At 45.3% G+C, this 24,779-nt stretch overlaps 1 protein-coding gene across 2 annotated transcripts in view; it reads right to left on the reverse strand.

Moving 5' to 3' along the window:
• The window catches only part of Kctd3 (potassium channel tetramerization domain containing 3), a 42,511-nt gene extending 27,072 nt beyond the window's left edge, over positions 1–15,439 (reverse strand). For both annotated transcript variants that reach the window (XM_057770397.1, XM_057770396.1), the window contains exons 1-8: positions 15,146–15,439; positions 8,711–8,764; positions 8,298–8,343; positions 6,952–7,025; positions 4,168–4,226; positions 3,882–3,962; positions 2,360–2,500; positions 1,736–1,826 (exon numbers count right to left, since the gene is read on the reverse strand). In XM_057770397.1, the coding sequence (XP_057626380.1) occupies positions 1,736–1,826; positions 2,360–2,500; positions 3,882–3,962; positions 4,168–4,226; positions 6,952–7,025; positions 8,298–8,343; positions 8,711–8,764; positions 15,146–15,228 (629 nt within the window). In that variant the 5' untranslated portion in view covers positions 15,229–15,439. The remainder of the gene's footprint in view (positions 1–1,735; positions 1,827–2,359; positions 2,501–3,881; positions 3,963–4,167; positions 4,227–6,951; positions 7,026–8,297; positions 8,344–8,710; positions 8,765–15,145) is intronic.
• Between the last annotated feature and the right edge of the window lie 9,340 nt (positions 15,440–24,779).

Below are 24,779 nucleotides of genomic sequence, written 5' to 3' on the forward strand. Positions count from 1 at the left end.
TGATCTTACAAAGTACTATGAAATTTCTTCTGAAATCTTTTTATCAGTCTGCTGCGTGATTTGAAGCTTATAAAGAAAGTCAGCACGATCACCCTTCCCTTCCACACTGCGGAGTCCCCAGCTCCAGTGAGACTGCCCACGTACGCATGGAGAAACTATGATCAAAGGCCGATGTGAGCACTCTTCCTTCTTCCTTCCTTCCTCCTGTGGAATTTTCTTCAACATTCTCTATAGCTAGCATGGTGACGGGGCAAGGCTGCCATAACCTAAGCATCAGAGCCATGCAAGCTCTGGAATCCTTGTCAATAGTCAAATGTGCAGTCAGTATGAAACTGGCACCCAGGGAGCTTTTCAGTTTAGACTCAGATGGTGGTAAATACAAAACAACTCCAAAAATTCCTCTTACTAAATTAGTCTCATGATATGTAAGTGCTATCTACAAAATAAACATCCAAAAGCTAATTTCTATGCACCTTGGTAATTGAATTAAAACCCTGCAAAGTGTCAGAACAAAGTAACCTATTCATGACTACAACCAAAGCCATGCCCAAGCAGGTGGCATGCAGTTCCCTTCAGAGGCAAACCTGCATGGCACACTGCAGTATTTACAGACACAAATCTGCTGGAACATTGCAGTATTTACAGTAGGACTACAAACAACTCCTAAAGGATATTTTCTTAAAACTTTTAACCTTCAGCTATTTTTTTTCCTTAACCAAAATGACAAAAATCTCTAACTTCTTTGACTTTCCAACAACAAAATTTAAAGAGAGTAAATTCTGGCCACCTCTCTGCCTCTTCCACCAGAGTAATAGCACTGCCTGTGGTCCACAGCCCATGGGGCTTTGAAGAAAGAGTCAAACTTTCCCCAGTTAAACACAAAGTCACTTTGTGGTGTAGGAGGTTCTTCTGTCTATGTGTTGCTTTCATTGGTTGAATAAAGAAACTGCCTTGGCCTTTTGATAGGACAGCACTTCGGCAGGCGGATTAGACAGAACTGTATGCTGGGAAGAAGGACAATGTGGCAGACGCCATGGTTCTCCTGCCTGAGATGGACACTGGTTAGAATCTTTCCCAGTAAGCCACAACCTTGCAGTGATACACAGATTTATTAGAAATGGGTTAAATCAAGATGTAAAAATTAGCCAATAAGAGTCTAGAGATAATAGGCCAGGCAGTGATTTAAGTAATACAATTTCTGAGTGATTATTTTGGGGGTTAAGCTAGTTGAGCTGTGTGACGCAGCCCACTGCTCCGCTCCTCCTACTATAGCTTTGGACAATGCACTCTTCCCCATTGCCCTTCAATCCAGTCCAACGACTGCAAACTCCGCACAGTGCAGACACTGGGCTGTGTCATTCACACACAGCAGCCCTGCCTGACTCTGCCCCACAGTGTGGCCACTATATAGCACAGAGCTCCACTCTACTGCAAAGCACAAGACTGACTCATCATAAAAAAAGAGATTGCGGGGTTCACATTAATAATCCTGCCTAATATCTTCAGTCAGAAAAAAACAACATATCTCATCTGCATCAGTTTCTACCACCTGGGAAACATCCAGTAAGGCTATCAGAATTATGAATAAAGTAGGTATCAAGTAAAAACAAATTTTTACCAAGTGAGGTGGGAAACACACAGGAGAAAAACTGATGACTAAAAGAAACAGATATTCAACCTAAATATAAAATAAATGATCTAAAATAAAACCAAATGATGCTTAAGGACGAGGTACCTGTAGCACACAGCGAAGTGTGCATATGCAGCTACGATCCAGTTGTGGTGGCCAGCGACTATTAGCACCTTTCGTGGGTCCACTGGAAACCCTGCCGGTTTTAGAGAGAAGCATTTACATCTTAAATGAGTTGGAAAGTTCTGGCTCCGAGGCATTCATGCTTCTGCCTGTCTGGGTAAAAGGGGGTCAGAGCAGAGCAGGCTCATAAATTATTACAACAGAGCTTGCCTGCACCAGACAGAGGCAGAGTTAAGTAGTTCCAACAGATACCACACAGCCCCAGGAACCTAATGGGAACTCACTAGCTAGCTCTCAACACAAAGTTTGTCAACTGCTCTACAGACAAAAAAAAAAAAGAGAAAAAACAAAGTCAGAGGATCATATTATACTTCAAACAAAAATGTGTGTTAAATGAGATTTTCCAAGATATAAATGATGAGTCTAGATATGGCTTGGTACCACAACACTCAGTACTGTAGCCATGGGTATAACACACAGTGCCCTAAGAGTGTGTGTGTGGTCTGTGTCGAGCAAAAGAGTAATATTAAAACTCACGCAGCCTGTCTGAGAACTAAGTACCAGCTCTCCTCTGGGTTCCAACCCCCCACCTTACCCCTGGCTTACCCAGCCTAACAGTCTCATCTCCATTTCCAGAGAGCACAGGCTGGGTCCCGCTTCCCTGGGCTTCGCCTTCCACAGAATTCAGTCCATTCCTAGCATCCACTGAGGATCTAGCTGTGCTAGTTATTTTACGGCTGGGAATGCCTACAAAGGAGAAGACACAAATTTATCTGTTTCCCTTCTACAAATTAAAAATACGCCATTGTAACAGAAGGACATGAACATCTAAACTTTGTTACACCTACACCAGGCCTCCAAGCACGTCAGTGTGAGGTTACACCTACACCAGGTCTCCAAGCACGTCAGTGTGCACATTACACCTATGTTGTAATATGTGCGGCAGGGCTGCGTCCCCGGCACCTGGCCGCCCGCATGGCTAGCTTATGCCCTGAAATAATAACACGGAAACTGTATTCTTTTGAACACTGCCTAGCCCATTAGTTTCAGCCTCTTATTGGCTAGCTCTTACATATTGATCTAACCCATTTCTAATATTCTGTGTAGCACCATGAGCTGGCTTACCAGGAAAGATCTTAACCTGCGTCTGTCTGGAGTGGGAGAATCATGGCGACTCCTCACTCAGCTTCTTTCTCCCAGCATTCTCTTTGTTTACTCCACCCACCTAAGGGCTGGCCTATAAATGGGCCAAAGCAGTTTCTTTATTAAATGAAAGTAACTCCTCCATCACACCTACACCAGGTCTCCAAGCACATCAGTGTGCACATTACACCTACACCAGGTCTCCAAGCACATCAGTGTGCACATTACACCTACACCAGGTCTCCAAGAACATCAGTGTGAGGTTACACCTACACCAGGTCTCCAAGCACGTCAGTGTGAGGTTACACTTACACCAGGTCTCCAAGCACGTCAGTGTGAGGTTATACCTACACCAGGTCTCCAAACATGAAGCATGTCAGTGTATGGCAAACAATTTAACAATAACTAAAAAAAGTAAAAAATAAACAATCCAACCAATTCCTGCAAATTTTACTATTCACAGCCAATGAGATTAAGGCTTATCATATGACGTGCCCTTTGATCCAGCTTCAGGGTACTGAGCAATCAATCCGTCTAGTCTAAGCTGCTCTTTAGGCTTATGGTAGTCACAAGCCAACCTAACTATGTCTAAATTCACTGTCTCAAGGCTTCATTTCCTCATGCTTTCAGCAGGATCTTTTCCAAAGCAACACCTCCCTCAGAAGCACAATGCTGCACAGGCAAAGGCCCAACTCTTCTAAGTAACCAAGGGGACATTAACCGAACTCCACAGAGCTCCAGGGCTTAAGGCCTCCGGCTAAGGGGTCAGTGGTATACATGGCAGCCGTGGGGCTGCCACGGTTTGCTTCTTTGGCCCTACAGAAGAAGGCGTCAACCCCTGCCTGTTCTACATACCGTGTGACTTCACTATCATAAAAGGACATTCTGATGAGGTTCAGATTTATCCAAACTCAAATAACCAAGATGGTTTTTCTAATTTCTCTGTTCCTGCTCAACAAGTCTGAACAAACGCAAGCGGCAGTACCTGGTGGGGGCAGGTAGCCGTGGAACAGGACGCTGCCACAGGACGACCTCTCCAGCTCCTCACACAGCAGCAGCCTTCGCACTGTAAGAAGCAACGCAAGCTCGTCAGGGGACACACATGCACACACAGACCTGCTCACGGAGACTTTCTCTAGTTAAGGGCGATGAGAAGAGAAAGGAGGAACGTTTAAGAGAACTCACAGTTGAGGTCATCTTTTTACTAGGAAACACTGAGCACTCTCAGGAGGACCTGCAGACAGCGTAAGTCCTGGGAGATCAACACGTACCTAGCGGAGTGATCCCGTAAAACTCGGCTTCGTGTCTGAGGACACTGATGCTCACTCCCCTACAAAGAAACGAAGAAAGGCTGTGAGCTCCCTGATACCAACAGCCTGGGCTGCCACTCAGACGACTGAGAAAGCGCCAGGCTCCTCAAGCGGACAGGCGTCAAGCTTAAATCTTGTTTTTCTCACATTGTTTTTCTAACGCCATTAATCACCTGAAAGAAACATCACATAGAGCACAGTGTTCTGTTGGGGCTGGAGAGGTGTTCGAGGCTAGGAGTGTGCACTGCTCTTCAGAGGAGACGGATTCAGTTCCTACCACCTGAAGGGCAGCTCACATCCACCTGAAACTCCAGTTCCAGGGGCTCCAACTTCTCCTGACCTCCAAGAGCACACTGTATGTACATGGTGCAGACTCATGTGTGGACAAAACACACCCACATAAAATAAAAATAAATAAAACTTTAAATAAAAACATTTTGTTACCGACATAAAGACCATACATATTTGTGTGAGCAAGAGGGATTTGAGGGCTAATACAAACAAATTATCAAGGATAATCTGTTCATACTGTAACCTTCCCCCGTTGTACTGTAAGACCCTGCAAGCTCCCCCTCCTCCTGACTGTGCCTACAGTGCTCACTTCCACACCTGCAATGTGCGAAGTAAAATCAAGTGAGACTTGGGTTTTAAAGGGCCAGCAAGGACACTATCCAGATCAAGACAGTGCTACCGCACCCTAGAAGTTAGGAACCCATAAAGAACTGAAAGGAGAGGAAGCTCCAGAGCCCACAGCACTCATGAGGCACTGGAAGGCTCAGCTGTGATCTGCTCCTCCTCTAAGAAGACTTAGCACATATAACTAAGTTAACTGTTTCATTTGTTGCTACGAGAAGGTATTGGCTAGGAAGGGTTGGAGTAGGGCAGCTGCAGCCCAAAGATGAGGACACAAGCAGTAGGAGTTCAGACTCGTCCACATCACAGAAATGACAGCTGGATGGGTGTGGTAGCCCACCTGTAATCCCAGAATGTGGAAGGCGGAGGAAGAGGACCCTAGAGCAAGGTGGCTAGCTAAACTAACCCAAGTAATGGTTAAGATCTGCCTCCAAATAAAAGGCAGAGAGAGAGATCAAGGTGCCTGACATCAACATTAGTTCGGACACACGGACACACGGACACACACACACACACACACAAATGCTGAAAACTTCTCAACTCCCCTTTAAAACCAAAAGTCAATGGTACTGTGGCAAAGGCCCAAGACAACAAAAGGTTCAGGACAAACAGGAGACTCCTCAAGGAGCAACAGGCAGTCTCCTGAACAACTGGGAAACAAATTCGTAATTAGTGGTACCAGCAATACAAAAATGTTATGCAAGAAACGGTTAAAAGAATTTTTTTTACCAATTTCTTCCTTTCTTTTTTAAAAGGAATCACTCATAAAATTTAAATTTGCTGGGCCTCTTTTAAGCACCAAAAGGTGTTAGGTGCCATGAAGAGAGGAGAAGAAGCAGTGGGCCTCCTGTGGATGGAACTGTGGGTCAGTCACAAGTAAACAGAGACTTTTGAATTAAGTGAGGTGCACAAAAGCAATCTCTCTAAGGAAACTGACTGCCCATCTCTTACTTATTCCAGGCCCAGACAGAAAACACAAACAAGCATACCTCAATGTTCTTCAACTGCCTGGCTTGCATATATGATATATATGCATATACACACACACACACACACACACACACACACACACACACAGCAGAGAACTGGACCAAAATAAATGAATATACAGCTTCATCTGAAAAGAGCACACCTTCAGTGAGTAGGAGCCAAAATTAAGTGAAATAGCAGCTAATGGTAACTCCGAGGTTCCTAAAAGGTGACCCTACAAAAACCTTTCCAAAAATACTAACGTTTCTGTAGGAATATAAACTAATTCAAGACGGCAAATTCACAAATACGGTCTAAGTAACTGTTCATGATCCATAACCATCCATAATCTACTACATGTCCATCTAAAGGCTGAACTCGGGACACAGGGAAGAGTGGGTGTCCTTCTGGAGCTGAGGTCTGCTGGAGAAAGATCAGTAAAAAGGTAAGAATACACAGCAAGAGCTGAGGCGCTAGGGGGCACAAAGTCCTAGGCAAACACAGCAGAAACAGACACCAGAGAGCTGACGCGACAGAGAGAGATGAAGCACATGCAGAAAACAGACGAGCAAGGCCAAGCCATCAGTCATTTGTCTGAAATAACCTCTATGTTTTCAGCATAACAGCAGCCTGACCAGACTCAGACTGTTGGCTGCAGGACTGAATGGCATACAGCAGTGCAAAGCAGGGAACTGCCCAGGGAGCTGCCACAGCATCCTGAAGGAAAGAGGCCTGCTGGCCTGTACCCATCCAACTTCAGTTGAGGATGCTTGTTGTCACAGGGAAGATCAGAGATGCTCAGAGGCCGGAAGAGGGGACTGAGGGGAAAGAAAGTGCAAGAAGCAGGTAACAAAGCAGGTGGAGAGTCAGCCAAAGTGCACAGCACAGCTGGCGCTATGGCCTACAATTAGCTACCAAGGACGCACTAAAGGTTCCCAACACAAGATATCATTTGAGGAGATGACGCAGTAATTACCCGCCATGACTGTCACATGCTGTACACTTGTATCTTACTAACTGTGAACACAGCGTGCTGGTAAGTACAAACACACCAGCTAAAAAGCAGTCTAGGCAAGCTGTTACTTTGTGAACAGGCCCAAATACTGGCTGCCAGCAAGGCCTCAGAAACAACGAGACTCTTACCTTAAGTCGAGTTCTTTTGTCCGAAGAAAATTTAAAATAGGGGCGAATGCTGCCGGGTCCCTATCAATAAATATCTGCAAGTGAAGAACTGTTTTATTATCAAGTCAAAAAGGTATGTCCTCCTTCAGTACCTGGACACCAATGACTGACATTTCCTTTATTATCAAGTCAAAAAGGTATGTCCTCCTTCAGTACCTGGACACCAATGACTGACATTTCCTTGCTTTTGATGCTTCTCAAACTGAAACGGTGTAGCCGTGGTCAGTCAGTGATCATTTAAGTATTTCTGTTTCTAGTTACTGCAAGGCTTGGGGGAAAGGCACCCGGGAAACCTCATGCTGTGGCAGCACACACTGTGGCAGCCGCGGTGACACCCAGGAATGGAGAAGGGTGCTCTGTGCCTCTCCTGTGCTGTCACTCACAGGGAGGACCCCCACAGGCTTTGCTGACAACCTCACCACCTCTGCTTCCAGGGGCAGGAGGATAACTGGTGGAGAACCACAGAATACAGAGGACAATGATGCTTCCAACAAAAAAACCAGGAACTGGGTTTTTAATTTAATTTTTAACTAAGATAATTTCATGCAGACACACCTGCTTTGCTACTTTGTTTTGCCTGCAAATCTCATCAAATTAACAACTACAAATGCTTCTGTGGGCTGCCACTCTCGTTAACACTAGTTACCTGAACACAACTGCATTCACAGCAATGTTTTCAGCGCAGAAACCAACCTCTTTTTTTTTCAAAGAATTTTTTTTATTTATTATGTGTACAGTAGTCTTAGTATTCTGTCTGTATGTATGCCTGCAGGCCAGAAGAGGGCACCAGATCTCATTACAGATGGTTGTGAGCCACCATGTGGTTGCTGGTAATTGAACTCAGGACCTTTGGAAGAGCAGGCAGTGCTCTTAACCGCTGAGCCATCTCTCCAGCCCCCAGAAACCAACCTCTTGGCTTCAACTGCACAGGCCTTTGTTCCCGCACTGTATTGCTTCACAGTTCATAAAACTTATGAGACTACCACCTGCGAGTTCCTGCCACTCTAATACCAAAATATTTTATTTATATTATTGACTGTTAAAGTTTCAATTATTGACTAAGAACTATTCTGTCAATTGTCAATACAAGTTACACCCTATAATGGCTCTGATCACAAACCACTCAAACTGCTGTACACATAGACAGTTACTGCTTAAGGGTCTCTCTACAGTTTAGAAACCCTGTATGTGACAATTCACAAAATCAGCCACACTAACTATGTTGACTAAAATGTGAGCCTTCTTGTCACTACACACTAAGAATTATAGACGTCTGCTGATTGAATTTAGAAACACATTATACTTACAGCACCAGTCTCATCCCGAAGTGTTGAAATTCTCCCACTCAGCAAACTAGGAGCCATTAAAACAAGCTAGAGTTAGCTACAAAATCTGAACATAAGCAACTTCCTTACTAAATGCCAAAGCCAATACAAGCAAATTTTCTATCTCCAACTTTAAAAACAATCTCAGTTTGAACCAGGTGTGGGGTGTAAGCCTATAACTCCAACAATTAGAAGGCTGAGCAGGAGGAACAAGGGTTAAAGATCAGACTGGGATACACAGTAGAACCTTCTCAATGGTACGAAAACAATAAAATTTCTAATTTAAGAGTTAGCATTTTTAACAATAAAAAAACTTAATTTAACTAATAAGGAAAAAGTTTCATATTTTGGCAAGTAATCAAGTGTATAATAACATAAAGAGTTACATTAATTACCTGGAAAAAAAGGAGTCTGGAATCCACATAAGTGTCTGTCTTGAGGTGCTGAACCTGCAATTGAAACTGCCTTGAGTTACAACTGAGAACACCTTGCGACAGGAGACAGCAACGCACAGGGTGTGACAGCGAATCAGGGTATGACTGGATTCGCATTGATTGCCCCGTCTACTACTTACAGATTTTCCTGCTGTGCAGAGTTAAGATTTTCAACAGCAAAATCAAAAGCAAAGCTTCCTAAACCCCAGCTTTTCTAGTCCACGACAACAAATCCCAACTTCTGGGCTCAGCTCTATGTGAGTCTCTGGTGCCACTGATGTCTCTCCACTTTGAGCTCTGTCTCGTGTCTTCACCCCAGCTCAGTCACCTCCACAGCCAATACTCTAAACCCAGCCTTCTTGCTGACACTATGAGGTTACCAAATCCACAGGGGTGTTTCCAGACACTCCCTCCTGTATGACCCTTTTCTGAGCAACTAGTAACTCGTGTAAATTATATCCGACACTCTCTATACAGCACTTTGGGCTAGCTCCAGTTCATAAGTGGGTGCTGTTTGCTCCTTGCTCATCCCGGCCGGTTATTCAATGTCATTCCTTTCCTTTCTCAACTTCCAAGTGGCACAGCAGATGTCAGCCAACTGCAGGCCAAGCTGAGAACTGCAGAGGCCAAGTGAGTGCACACTAAGCACTGAGACAGCAAGGGCTTCAAACGTTTCCTTAAAAACTGTACAACTTCAAGGCTACTTTCAGGAGTTTTATAACAGTAATGATGATGTCTTTAAAAGTGGGTGGCAGTGTTTGCAGAATGACCTGTCATTCTGTAGTCTCACGCTGGCACAGACCCAACAGCTACTCTGAAACAGAAGTGTGATAATGAGATGCACAACTAAGTACTTTGTACAAACAGACACGGATTCCTCTGTAAAACCTGAGGACTTTCTATGGTTACAACAGAACATTTCTATATAAAGTATTGGGAAACATGTTACTAAGCTGTCCATGTGGCCATTGGCATGAGGCCTTGTCACCTAATGTCAGTAACAGCAGAAAAAAGTACAAGTTCCCTTCCATAAAAATGTCTGACACCGCCCAATTATCTCACAGACATTGCCTACTGTTATCAAAGGAAGCTTCTTAATCATAGAGAAAAAATAATCTCTGCCTCCTCCACCCACAAACTCAGTCTGTGAGAAAAGCACGCCCTCACACTGACCTACAAAGGGAAAAAAGGAGATAATGGTTCCTTGAAGATTTATTTATTATCTGTGTGTATGAGTGTTTTGTCTGCACATCATCAAGTGCACCATGTGTGTGCCTGATGACCACAGTGGGACTGGACAGCAGTTGTGAGCTACCATGTGGGCGCTGCGATTCAAAACTGGGTCTTCTGCAAGAACAGTAAGTGCTCTTAACCACTGAACCAACTCTTCAGTCCAAAATAATTCATTTCCTGTAGATAGATCTCTACATATGTTCCATTGAAAGATCTCATAGAGACACAGGGATGCTAACTCCCAACTAATTTCACAAGTCATAAATAATCTAAGTGTTGTCAAGCAATTCCTTAATTAATCTGACAAAGAAAGGAGCTAAAACCAGGTTAGGTGTGCATGCATGTAACTCCACTAATCCAGAGGTGGAGGCAGGAGAATGGTCTGAGCTTCATGCCAATCTGAGGTACATAGCAAATTAAGAGTCCAGTGAGACCTTGTCTCAAATAAATAAAGATATAATAAATAGGAAGGCGTTCATATCCTCAAGAAAGCATGCCAAGTTTTCCTAGCAGTGTGTCTTAGCAAACGCACAAACCTTTGGGCGTGTCTGCAAAGGAATTCTAGATTAGATTAAATGAAGTGGGAAGATCCACCCTAGTCCTAGCTTGATTTCTGCTGCTGTGATAAAACACTGACCAAAACCAACCTAGGAGGAAAAGGGTATATTTGGCTCCCAGGTCTCAGTTGATCACTGAAGGAGGCCAAGGCGGGAAATCAAGGCAGGAACTGAAGCAGAAGCCATGGAGCAATGCTACTTGCCGGCTCCCTTTCTGATAAAGCCTACACCTGCCTACTTAGGGATGGAACCACCTACAGCATGCTGGGCCCTCCTACATCAATTAGCAATGAAGAAAATGTTCCCCACAGCTTGTTCAGCTTGCTTTGCACAACCCAGGACCACCTGCCCAAGAGAGGTACCACCCACAGTGGGCTGGGCCTTCCCACATCAACAATTAATCAAGAAAACGTCCCAAAGATTTGCCTACAGGCCAATCTGAAGGAGACAATTTCTCAACTGAGGTTCCCTCTTCCTAGATAACTCTCTTTGCTTTCACAGACAAAAAAACAAAACAAAACAAAAACAACCAGCACCATTCCATTGGCTGGTGTTCAGGAACTCAAGGCAGGAATCTGGAGGCAGGAACTGAAGCAGAGGCCATGGAGTGGTGCTGCCTGTTTCTGGGCGAAAGGACTGAATAAAAAGGAAAGGGCCTGAACAGCAACAAGCATCATTCCCTGCGTGAGTGCAGAGAGCGCGGCCACCCCATTAAGCTTCTGCACCACGGCCTGCAGCCTCCAAAAGGAGCCCAGAGGAAGCTCTGACCTCTCCGAGTTGCTTTCGTCGGTATTAGTCACAGCAAAGAAAACAAACGTGTATAGTTTACTGCTTCTGATAGTCCATGTTCATCACTTTCAGGAAACCACGTTAAAGTACATAGACCTGCTTAAAATCCTAATGCTCCACTAGGCATGGTAGCACACTGCTGTAATCCCAGCACTCAAGAGGTGGAGACAGGCAGCAGGAAAGAAGTCTGCACTATATAGTCAATCAGTGTCAAGCACACCCCAGAAGATAATCTGCAACTTTGGGCAAAGAGACAGGAAAAAAAAAATTTATATACATATATGTGTGTGTAATATATATATATGATTAACATAGCTTTCTGTTACATATGAGAGCCTTTTCTATTTTTAATCTCATATCTGAAGTATGCAAGGATAGATGGATGGTAAACATATCAAAAAGATGACTAAAGAAATTAGTATATCCAGTTATCCTCCACTCAAGTGGCTTGCACTAAATTAATCTGAAAATAAGAAAGCAACCCAAGTCAAATAAATTGTTATAAAATATCACTATGATGTCACTAACCCTCACGTTTATTTCAAGTTCTATCAGTCTGAGTCTGGTACTATTTATTACTTTGTTTCTGGGAACTGAGCACGACCAAGCAACTTGCCCAAGGGTGCTAACTCAGTGGGCCTGCTATGCACAGAAGAAACCAGCTTCTTTCCCAAACTGCCCATAAGTGGGTCCCTACCAAGTTGCCCTCTCTTACCTAAACTGATACCTAAGTAAATAGATCTTGAGCACTGGGATTCTTCACTGATGCTGTAATAACACTACAAGTTTTTAAAGAAATCCCCATCAAGTAATAAGTCAGACAAAAAACTTGCTCGTTCTTCTCATTCCTTGAGCAGCTTGCTTCTGTCTTTCTCCTGTGCTCTGGACAAACACTTTGTTGTCTTACCCTGTGACTTCAGAGCTTCAAGCCAAGCCACAGGCCATCTTCAGCGGCCAGCGTCTTTGCTGACTCTCACTGCCACTCACTATCCCTTCCAGGGACGTTCATGACTGTCTTAACTGTGTTAAACTTGTACAAGATAAGCATGACTTCTGCCCTCTTTTAGCTCTCAAGTGCTAACAGGGTATGTAGGTCGATGAAGACCTGGAAGGTGGGGCTCCAACCCTTGGCATCAAATGCCTCCATTGCTTGCGATGTATTCAACCCTAATAACTGTTTCATTCCACCTAACAACCCTTATCTGTCTTCTAAAATGTTTAAACCAGTAATAAAATTATGCCAATTTTGTATTCTCTGCTGGTTAGCACTTTGAAAAATTCAGAATCAAGTAAGAATCAAGTTCCACAGAAGACTCGAAGCTTGAGTATACTTGTAGTCCTTGAAGATCGGCCGTTAAGACACCCACTTTCTTTTTGATTATTGTTTTATTTTTTTTATTGATACAGGTGTGGGGTGGGTGGGAGGGGCATGCCACAGTGTGCATATGAGGTCAGAGAACAACTCTGTGGGGTCAGCTTTCCTCTTTCACCTGTACATGGGGGTTCCAGGGATGCCACTCAGGTTGCTAGGCTTGCTTCCTTGAGTGCCTGTATCAGCCTAGCCATACTTGCTGGCTACATCCATCTCCAGTATACAGTAAATAACAACATAAGGCCTGAGGAGATGGCTCAGTGATTAGAAACACTTGCTGCTCTTGCTCGGTTCCCAGCACCCATGTCAGGTGGCTCACAAGAGAACTCACCACACCTGAAACTCCAGCTCTAAGGGAGTCTTGACTTCCACAGAACCTGCGCTCACACACTGAACCTGCATTCACACACACACACTTAAGACAAAATCTTTTCAAAGCTAACAATATAGCTTAGGATTTGTCATAATGCTCTGTCCTTCTGAATGCCTGAAAAGAAATATGTCAGCCATCCAGCGTCAAGATTTTAAATATCATAATCCTGCTCCTCGTAGTGACACACACCTCAGACCACTTTGTGTGGAGTATTTCACCTCTGCGTACCAAGCTACTCGCAATACATTCATGTAATTTTAGGTGGGCAGGCAAAACACATTTCTTACATTAGGAGATACACATGTTGTAATAAGAGCGGCGGGGCTGCGTCCCCCCACCAGGCTAGCTTTACACTCGAAATATACGGAAACTGTATTCTTTTAAACACTGCCTGGCCCATTAGCTCCAGCCTCTTATTGGCTAGCTCTTACATATTGATCTAACCCATTTCTAATATTCTGTGTAGCACCACGAGCTGGCTTACCAGGAAAGATCTTAACCTGCGTCTGTCTGGAGTGGGAGAATCATGGCGACTCACTGACTCGGCTTCTTTCTCCCAGCATTTTGTTCTGTTTACTCCACCCACCTAAGGGTTGGCCTATCAAATGGGCCTAGGCAGTTTCTTTATTAATTAACCAATGAAAGCAACAGATTAGAAAGAAATCACTCCCACATCATACACATCTGCGTGTGACCTGGCATGCACACAGTGTGGTAGAGGGGCAACAGCTTCACCTGTTCACACTCTGCTTTGGAGGGAAAAGGAGAGAGCGAGGTGCAAAGGCTTCACCTGTTCACACTCTGCTTTGGAGGGAAAAGGAGAGAGAGCAGGAAGACAAATCCTAGCCCAGACTTCTCCAGCACCCAGAGGGTCACAGCACTGTTTCCACTGCTCCTAATCTGTAGTTTTGAAATAAGCAAAAGCGTGACATCATTAAAGTCTTACAGAGTCCCCCACTCCCTATGTCCTTATGTGCCTAAAACCTGTGCTCCCCTCAACTAGGGCCAACACATAACCGTTTTCTGAGAAGAGTAATGTGTAAGTCATGACGAACCTACAAATATAGATTTGGTTGTTGTTTTGGGGAAGGTGTTTTTGTTTTACAAACTTAATGAAAAGCACAGAATGGAAGTGGAGGGCCTAAGTGAGGATATAAAGAGAGTCCAGCTAGTTTTCTCTTGCCAACACCTAAGGTGCTCACAAGCCAGTTTTTTTTTTTTTTTAGACACACTCGTCTACAAGTGGAACAGACAGACCCTTGCCCATGCATCAAGAGAAACTAGAAATAAACAGCGATGTTGCTCTACCTCATCCCCTGCACTGACATTTTTAATCACACAGTCCCTACCGAAGTAGGCTTTCAAAGGCGCACGAGGTCCCTTGCAGAGAAGCTAAGCACACAGCTAGGTAAACCTAGAGAAAGGGAAGCCTGCTCCTAAGCAACAGTTCAAGCCCCAGACCAGGTTTCACCGGAGACTACAACCTGCTGGAATGCTCACAGCTCGGTGTCAACTCGCTCGCTTAGCAGGCGGGAGGCCGGGAGTCACTCGCTCAGGCAGGCCCAGTGTACCACTGTGCTTTTCTAGCCCGACACTCAGGAACCAGGAGGAAAAAAGAAGGCTGCGTTCTAACAGTCTGTGCACTTGACCCGGGACCAGACTCCGAGGAATGGGCGGGGCTGCTTGGACCAGGCAAATACGTCGCCGCCTTCAGCGGGTACCCCATCTGGCCATGAAGATGCCGCCCGGCCTGCAGCAGGCAGCCCATCTGGTCGTGAAGACGCAGCCCTGCCACAGAGTGTACCGTACCCACATGGCCGTGCAGACGCCTCCCAGGCTGCAGAGAGTACCCCACGTGGCCATGCAAACGTCGCCCAGGCTGCAGAGGGTGTCCCACCTGGCCGTGCAGACGCCTCCTAGGCTGCAGCGAGCGCCCCATGTAGTCGCCGTGAAGACGCCGCCCTGCAAGCAGCTGGCACCCCACCTGGACTTGCAGACAGCGCCCCCGCTGCAGCGCGTATCCCACCTGGGCTTATCCCGCCCTACCCGACCCCGCGCGGCCGCCTGCTCACCTGGTCCCCCCTACGTTCAGCTGCACGATCTCTCCGCTGCTGGCCGCCGCCGCGGCGAAACCGCCGCAGTGCCCGCCCGCCATGTCTGCGGCCGGAGCCGGGGCCGAAGCCAGGAGCGGCGGGTCGCTAGGCCGGAGCACTCAAGGAGCACCGAGCCTCCGGCGGCGTCCCGGCTCGCACCGGCTTCCCCGCTGCGTGCCTCCGGCCTCCGCCTCCCGCGGCTATAGGCCGCCGGCCCAGCCCGGCCTCTCCTCAGGGCCCACTCGCCTCCATGGCGGCCGCCACAGCCGTCGGGAGGACGGGTCGCCGCGTGGGACAAAACGGCGCAGCGCTGGCTACGGAGTGGGTGGGGCCTGAAAGAAGGAGGCGCTCCAGGCGGCGGGCGGGTCAGGGGTGGCGGGTCCAGAGCAAAGAAGGTTTGGTAGTTGTTTGGGTTGATGTCTCATGCACCTGTGCACATTCAGTGCAAAGTTAATATTCTTAACACCTTACAGTTCATTAACTGCAAAGTCCGGAACTTCCTTGCCGCCACTGATCAGAAAGCAAAAACACCCATGTCTGGCAACGTGTTTCTAGAATGCAGATACACACCATTTTTTTTTGTTTGTTTGTTTGTTTACTGATTCGGATTTTTTGCTCTCAGCATTATGTACTGTAGCCGCAAATTAGGGGCTTTATGCTTGCTAGGCACCACTGACCTAAATGCCCATCCCCTAAACCATACTTTTAAAGTCTTCTGTGGCAGTGTACCCTAGTTGCTAATGATGACAAGACTGGTTAACCCGTGCTGATTGTGGGTTTACTATGGGTTCACATATATGCATGTATATATTTCTGTTTTACTGGGAGTAGTAGGGACTGAACCAGAACTTCATACATGCAGAACACTCTCCCAATCGGCCCTAGAACCACTTTGAAAATAGAAGACCGAGGTTTAAAATCATCCAAAAACTTGCTAAAAGTTACAAACAACTGGCAAGGGGGGGAGAGGAGAATAGTTCTGATCAGATTTCATTGAATTCATGTATGAAATTCACGAAGTATAAGAGTTTAAATTGCTGTGATGCTGAAGAGGAATCGTGTTCCCGACAATGCTCTAGAATGGATATAGAGGGGTAGGAGAAGCTACGAGGCAGACCCATGGTAGAGGCTGATGAGAAAGAAAGCTGCTGTCTTAGTCTGGGTTACTATTGCAATGATGAAACACCACAGCCAAAAGCAACCTGGGGAGGAAAGGGTTTGTTTGATTAGTGAGGAAGTCAGGACAGGAGCTCAAACAGGACAGGAATTTGGAGGCAGGAGCTGACGCAGAGGACATGGAGGAGTGTTTCTTCCTCTGGCTTGCTGCTTTCTCAGAGAACCCAGGACCACCAGCCCAGGGATGGCACCACTCACAATGGGCTGGGCTCCCCCATCCACATCAATCACTAAGAAAATGTCCTGTAGGCCTCCCTGTAGCCCAATCTTATAGAGACATTTTCGCAGTTGAGGCTCCCTCCTCTTAGAAGACTCAAGCTATGTCAAGTTGACATAAAACTAGCCAGGATACTCTCTTTAATTGAAAGAGAAATATGAAAATGAGTGTTCATACAGAGAGACAGCTTTCATTATTCAGAACCAGAAATAGTCAAGGAAGGAGCAGATAAGAACATTAACAACATGGATTAACCTCCTACTGGCAATCCATAACAATCTTTCAAAAGCTGTGGTATGACAAAGAAATGCTCTCACAGGCTCATGCATTTGAACATGCTGCAGTTTTGTAAAGCTGTGAACCCATGAGTTGATAAGGGATTCCCCTCTGTGTGCTGTGAATACCATTGGTTATTTAATGGACTGTCTTGGGCCTGCCTGCACAAAATAGAGGTAGGTGGGGAAAACTAAACTGAATGCTGGGAGGAAGAAGGCAGAGTCAGGAGAAGCCATGTAGCCCCGCCAGAGATAAACGCTGTAACAGAACCTTGCCAGCAGGCCACAAACCTCATGGTAAAATATAAAATAATAGAAATGGGTTAATTTACTATGTAAGAGCTTGCTAGGAATATGCTATAGAGATTGGCCAAGCAGTGATTTAATTAATACAGTTTCTGTGTGGTTATTTCGGGAGTCTGGGCAGCTGGGAAATGAACAAGCAGCCTTCTACTACAATGAGCCATGGAAACCCGTTGCAGGGAGTGGAACACTGGGGGTGCGCCTTGAGATTTTACAGTCCAGCCCCACTGCCTGCCTTCTCCCTGCTTACTGGTCTTTCAAGATGGGAAGTGCGGAATCCTACTGCACATGTGGCCACCATTCTGTGCCTTTGCCACGTCCTCCCCTCCAAGATGCACCGTAGCCCTTCAAACTATAAGACAAAATAACCTTTCCTTCCTTAGGCTACTGCCTGTCACATACTGGTCACAGCAAGGAATGAATTACAGGCTCTGCATATTGAATTTTCACTAAAACTCAACACATCAACTCCTTCCTTTGTGGCTCCTCTTTGAGGGGCCACCCTGGCTGTACCAAAGGTGCACCCCCACCCCAGAGGAGCTGCTCTCACAGAGACAGCTTTCCTTGTTTCTTGGTAGCCTGGGCCCTGGTAGACTCTTGAAAAAACTGTAGCTGCTGAGACACAAGTCACACTGTTCTCACAGAGGACCTGGTCAGGGCGCCAGTGCCCACATCAGGCAGCTCACTACCACCCGTGACTCCAGTGTGAGCAGATCCTGGCCCTCTTCTGGTTTCCTGGACTGAATGCTGGGAGAAAGAAGTCAGAGTGGGCGAGACACCATGGAGCCGCCAGAGATAGACATCCTGAAACTTTGCTGGTAGACCACGACCTCATGGTGATGCACAAATTAATGGAGATGGGTTAAATTGAGATGTAAGAGTTAGCCAAAAAGAAGCTGGAACTAATGGGGCCAAGCAGTTGTTTAATTAATACAGTTTCTGTGTGATTGTTTCAGGACTAAGCTTGCCAGGCAGCTAGCAAGAACAAGTGGTCCTCTCTCCAACACACACCCCAACACAGACACATGCACATAATAAAAAAACCAAAATAAGACTTTTTCGAAAAGGAAATAACTATTTGGCTTTTTCTTATTAGGATGGGAGCATCATTATCTTAGGGCTCTTTATCTCTTACGTGTAGGCAGAACTAAAATGGGATATAACTTATCATCCCCAGGATGATAGTCTGCATCTCTTGGGGTGACCTTCCGTTCTTTAATTTATTTAATTATTAAATACTATTTCAAAGTAACCAGCGTAGGTCTACAGTATATGACGGGGCATCTTTGGGCAATCTAGAGCAATCCTAGGTCAGAAATTAAAAGTTTTACTTTTACAGAAGAAAAAACAACACAAGGTATCACTAAGAGAATTTTCTGTTCAAAGAGAAAAACTATTCTCCTGCCATTGATCAAATTAGTCATATTTATGAGACAATGGACAGTGATTCAGAATTCCAAGAGGCAGAACATTCAACAAAGTCTCTCTGTGTTCCATTTGATACTCAACAGCCACAAGCTCACAGTGTCCACATTGTTCTGCATTCTGCTGTTGATATATTTTCCCTTTAAAGGTCAGGGCAGAACTGGAAATGGGAAGCAGCCTTTCCTGCTCTAGGCCAAAAGGAGGACATGCAGGTCAGGAGGCCATGCAGGGTCAAGCTCTGGACTTGTCCTGCTCCGTCTTTCTCCACACTGGAGGAACCTGGCTCCTTCTTATGCAACATGACCGACAGGGATGGCTGTGATTGAACTGTTTTCTTTCTCAGGAGGGGCACAGAAGGGCAGACCCCTCTCTTCTGTAGAGGTAAGCGTGCTGCTGAAGTTGCTAGGCACTGGGGGGGCAGAAAAAGTGTAAAACTCTGTATTCATTCATTTACTACCCTTCTTGTAACTTATCTAGAACATTCTGTGAGACTGGAGTGGACAGAGTCAGTCATTCTGTCCCACCCGCCTATGTGTCCTGAGGTGAAGGAAGTCCATCTGCACTGGTCAAAGAATGGTTGACCCTGGGCAAGGTGGCTTGAGTCCCATTCGGTGACATTTGGAGAGCTCAGAGGGCAGCCTAACAGTGAGCCGTCACGCATGCAGAAGAACATTCAGAAGAACTAACTAGGGGAAAGAAGTGTTCAAAAGTCCAGAATCCAAAGCTGAGAGAGGCATGGGAAGAGAAGCAAAGCAAAAAGGTGAAGGGGAATGGCTAGGAGGCTCTAACTGAGAACTTTAGTTTTGAGACAAATCTTTACCACAGGCAGAACTGTCTTTCATTTAGTTTCCATTACCCTGGAGGCCAATTCCAAGCTCCTGCTAACCGGGATGGCACATAACTGTACTTTACTGAACAAATGTGTCATTCATTGAGCACACAAGAAGCAGAGCTTCTTAAATACCTCCCTTTCGTGACCTGATCCTTTAGCCCCAGAAAATTCTGCAAGCCCTTGTGCAAATGCGTATGTGAAAAAGTATACAAATAAAAATATTTATTGATAAGTCAGAAAAAGGAGAGTGAGATGGCTCAATGGGTTAAGACACTTACTGCCCAAGATTTGTACCTGAATCTGACTCCCAGAACCCAGGTGAATCAGGTAAAAGAGAACCGGCTCCATCACCTGTCCTCAGTGCACCACGTGAACACAGAGGCCCAGGTGCCCCCTCCACCAGTAATCACCAATCCAAGTTTTAAAAAGCATGATAGAAATTTACTACAAGGCATTTCTTTGGTAAAGATAATTTTGCCATTTGTATACTGAGACAGACGTCTCTGCTGATTTTTAAGTGCATAATTGAATATTGGTTGATTATTGGAGACTACAGGGCACCTCTGATGTTTTTCAGCAGTGTTCTGTTTTGGTTTTGCTATGGTCCATACTGAGAGGGCTGCTGTGCATAAAGATAAAGTACAAAACAGCAGAAGCACATGCAGGGCCGTTTTCCAAGTCATGAGAAACAGTGCTGTAACCCAGGTCAACATTCACTGGTTGACCTTTTATGAATCTCAAGAGAGCAACTCAAACTACGGTTTGAGATCAAGCAGTCTTACACAGGTTGGTGCCTGGGCCTTCTAGCCTCGCCCAGATTGAGGAACAGCAATAGGGAAACCCTGGACATCTACGTATCTCGGTCACACTATGGTGTTTCTGTGAGAAAAGAAGTTGTGGGAGCAGTAGAAACACTGCAGCTCACCACACAAGTGTCCAGTCTGAACCCTCATGCTTTGGGCAGCATTCCTCTCTGATGGGCCCCATGCCTGACTGTACGTGCCTTGCAAATGTGAATGCTCGATCTGTATGTTCAGAACCAAGCCACAGTGAAGCCACACAGAGCAACGCGGAAGAGGGCTGTCACACACACACACACACACACACACACACCGATTTGTTATGTGTTTGATTTTTGGATAGAATTTTGGTCACTGCACATTCAAGAATATTCTACTGCTTCCAGAACTTTCATGACCTCCACCTTCAGTTACACAACCTGTAGAGGGGTTCAGAAACTGAGCTCAGAAACTCAAAGGTGGTGTATAAATTGCAGCTGTTCCACAAAATGAATTAGGATGGACAGAGCACCGTGGAAACAGAGAGGAGCCTGTGACCTGTGATGTTGTCTGGGGAATGCTGAGTGAGCATTCAAACTTCTCTTTAAGGATGAATGTGGAGGATTTGCTTACCAGAGAGGCTGTTCCGAGCATAAAACCATGCCTGGGAGAGGCCATTGTGAAGCTGGGGAACTGAGAAGGAAGGATGATTGACACTATTGCCAGGGGCAATGCTGGAAGACAGAGTTAAGGGTGGATGAACAGAAACAGGCAGGAGGGCAAGGAGTACTGCACAGGACCTTATCTGCCAAGCTGACACGCTAACTCACTATTCTAGATGCTGGTAATTGTCAACGTCTCTTTAATTGTAGGTTTGGCAAGACTGATATGTATTTGGTGGGAAACTTGGGGTTTAGAAAAAGCTGGTAAGTGAAAGAAAGAGGAGGGGAGTCTCTTGCTCGGCAGCTGTTACATCAGGTAAAAAAACTGATGAAGACGTGCATTACGGAATCAACTATAAAAAAATATGATATTATTATTGTAACATTGCTCTTCTTGTGGGCTTCAGATACCACCCTCAGCGCTGTGTGCATGGTGTGTGTGTGTGTGTGTGTGTGTGTGTGTGTGTGTGTGTAGTGTTCAGATGCACACCATTGGTAGACACACTTTATTATGGAGTAGTTTGCTTGCCGGTACCATCTCTTCCAAGAACCCCCCAGTGAATGTACACTCATTTGCTAGCATTTTATAGATGTGAATTTGGGGAGGTAGCTTCAACAGTAATTTAGGAACTATTGTAATGCTTAGGTTATACATTAATGGGCAGGTATGGGGATCTCTGCAAACACCATGGCCAGCAATGTCATTGTGCAAGGGGTGAAAAGGAAATTCAGTTCAAAATGATTCAGTGACTGATGTTTCAGATTTCAAGAGTCTGATTCCGAGTAGTTTATCTTAGGAATATTTAAGCACAGCACAATTTGGTGAATAATTTTCCTAGTGATAGTTACTCAACAGCAAAGCTTAAGACATGACTATATAGAAATGCTTGGTAAACTACATGTGACATCTTCCATAAGGATAGGTCGCAGAGACTGACTGAGAAAACAAGCTCATAATAAGGACCTGGGGAAAGATCTGGTGAGGTCTCAGTCACATAGATAGGCCAAAGGTCACCAGGCTATTAACCACATCCACTCCCAGCCTTCTGGGTGGAAAACAGGTTATACATCTCTCTCTTTGAAGAGACAGCCCTGTGTGTTTGGCATTCCTAGTTCTCCTAGTGCTTACCTGTGAGCACAGGGACCTCCCGTCTCCTAAAGGCAGTTATCTCAATGTGAGAGTCAGTCGCCCCTCTCTAGAAGACATGTGATTCGACATAAGGGAAGAGAAGGATTCAGACAAAAGAGAGTGGATGGGATATGTTGCAAGGGAGAGGGCCCACTTGTTTGTCCCAGATAACTTAGTTCCGAAATAACCATATAGAAATTGTATTAATTAAATTGCTGCTTGACCCGTTAGCTCTAGCCTCTTATTGGCTAATTCTCACATCTTTATTTACCCATTTCTATTGATCTGTGTATTGCCACATGGCTGTGGCTTACCAGCAAGATTCTAACTGGCATCCTTCTCAGGCGGAGGATCCATGGCTTTTCTTTCTCCCTGCCCTTCTTCCTCCTAGCATTCAGTTCTGTTTTCCCTGCCTACCTAAGTTCTTCCCTATCAAAAGGCCAAGGCATTTTCTTTATTCATTAACAAATGAAAGCAACACAGACACAGAAAGACCTCCTACACCAGAGATACGGGGTGGGCCAGACAGACAGGGGAACAGAGAGAAGATACTGAGTAGTCAGGAACACAGTGTATCTGAAGACCTGAAAAAGTATATTGTTGTGGAATAATCCTTCTGCCCTCTGTGTGAATATATGTTGCTATGGTTGGTTTAATAAACAAGCTGACTAGACAATAGTTGAACAGGATAATGTTAGGTGGGAAAGCCAAACTGAGAATGACGGGTTGAAGAAGGGCAGAGTCAGAAGAGTTGCCAATCAGTCAGCAGCCAAGGAAGCAGGATGTATACAAAATGAGGTAACAAGCCACAAGCCACGTGGCAGCACACAAATGCGTTGTTTTAAGAGCTAGTTAGTAATAAACCTGAGCTATTGCTGAGCATTTATAATTTATGCTAAGTCTCCGAGTCAGTTATTTGAGAGCCTCTGTGGGACAGGGAAACTCTGCCTACACACTATTGAGAGGGCTTTGTTCTAGTTCCTTTGTTCTTACTTGCCTTTACTAAATCATCTACCCAACCATGGTATATTTCAGTTGTCTTCTTTTACTTACCTATTGCCACTACAGTGTTCAGCATCCCTGTTTTCCCTGGTCCTCACACCTTCCTGCATCTACTGACTTCCTCTAACCTGTGTCTTTCCTGCCTTCACACTCAGCACACCCCCTGATGGGGTGGCTGGACTCTCAACCAAATCCTGCTACAGTTTGATTTTCATATGGCTCCTCACCACTGTGACATTACTGGACCCGTTTTCTTTGTCTGTAAAGTGTTTGAGGAGTAAACATATCTGCCATAAAACTTCTGCATTCCTGTGACTCCAGCCTTCTGGGAAAACTCGTGCCTCCCTTAGCATCTGTCTCCTTGCTTGTTACTAGCCTTCATGCACATATGTTTATGCATGTACCAGGTGTTCTGTGGGACAAAGTCATGATAAAGACAAAATCTTGAGCCTGCGAATTTACAACTTAATGATGAGGGCAGACAGAAAAGCTACCCATGAGTCAATTGCAGTAAAAATATCTCCCAACTATATAATTCGATTTTAAAAGCTGTAGGGAGTGAGTGAAGTCCTGAGCTCATGTGTATTGTTAACATGCGTGGGGCCATGTCAAGGACCAGGACCAGTGCCTTAGATGCAGGGGCGACAAAGCTATACCCCGGCCTGAATGGGAATGTCGACAGTGTGTGCAGAAAATTCCACCATAGCTTTCTCACCCAAGATGTTACAGCCTGAAGACTACTCCCCAACAGGCTGCTCCTACCCAGATTAGTTAAGCCTGCCTCCTTGTTCACCTGTGTCTAATAACCCTGCCTCCTTTCTCAGGTATATATAATAAAATTGCCTCTATGTTTAGCTGTATTCAATAACTCCATCTCTGTGTTCTGTTGTATATAATAAAATGGATGGTGCAGCTTGTCTATCAGAGACCATTTGATCCCAATTTGTCTATGTCTGTATTTTCTTCATCCTCTTGCTACCCTTTGTCAGTATTCTGGGACCCAAGCCATGCAAAGGCATGGCAAAAATCAGAACTATAAGGTGCTCTTGGCAGGGCTGTATCTTTCTGACACAATGATCCTCCATGCATTCCTCCTGGCTGCAGCAGTCTCCAGAGGCACTAGAGTATGGAAGTGTATGGGCTGATGGAGTGGGGGCTCTGTTTATGCATCTTCTGGAAGGCTGTGCTTGGGTGAAACTCTTTGGTCATGCAACTGTTTTAGAATCACCCAAGCGCCAATAAGCAAACTCTTGCTCATGCTCCTGTATGTAAACCAACAGTCAAACAAACAAAACAAAAAAAGGCACTTGTTCACCAAGATGGACTTGGATAAAACATTTCCTTGGTCTGCCTTGGGTGACCAGGAGGTACTGATGGGAAAACAGGATGACCAAAGGTCAGAGAATGGTACTTTAGGAGACCAGCAAGATTGCATTACTGAGAGATGATCCTTGGGAACTTGCCCTGTATTTGGGTATAAGAGCAAAACTGATGGGGAAAAATGCCATTGCCAGGGAGAGTAGAGGATGAAACACAATGTCACAGAGGAAGAGCTAGGGCACAGCACCGAAGGAGTAAGCTACAAGGATATGCAGCTCTATGAGCTCTCGGAATATGACATTAAATGGCTGAAACACAAGTGACCCCCTAAGAGGAAACCAGACGCTCCCTGAAAAGAAGTGTGAGGGGATGCATGGAGTATTAGAACCAGGATGGCAGAAGGAGCTGGGAGAGACCCTCAGAGTTTTACCGTTCATGATAACTGCCCAATTGTCAAGGGTCCATAGCATTATGTAAGTATCCAAGTGCAGAC

This window comes from Chionomys nivalis, chromosome 5 (assembly GCF_950005125.1).
Source record: "Chionomys nivalis chromosome 5, mChiNiv1.1, whole genome shotgun sequence".
Lineage (NCBI taxonomy): Eukaryota > Metazoa > Chordata > Mammalia > Rodentia > Cricetidae > Chionomys > Chionomys nivalis.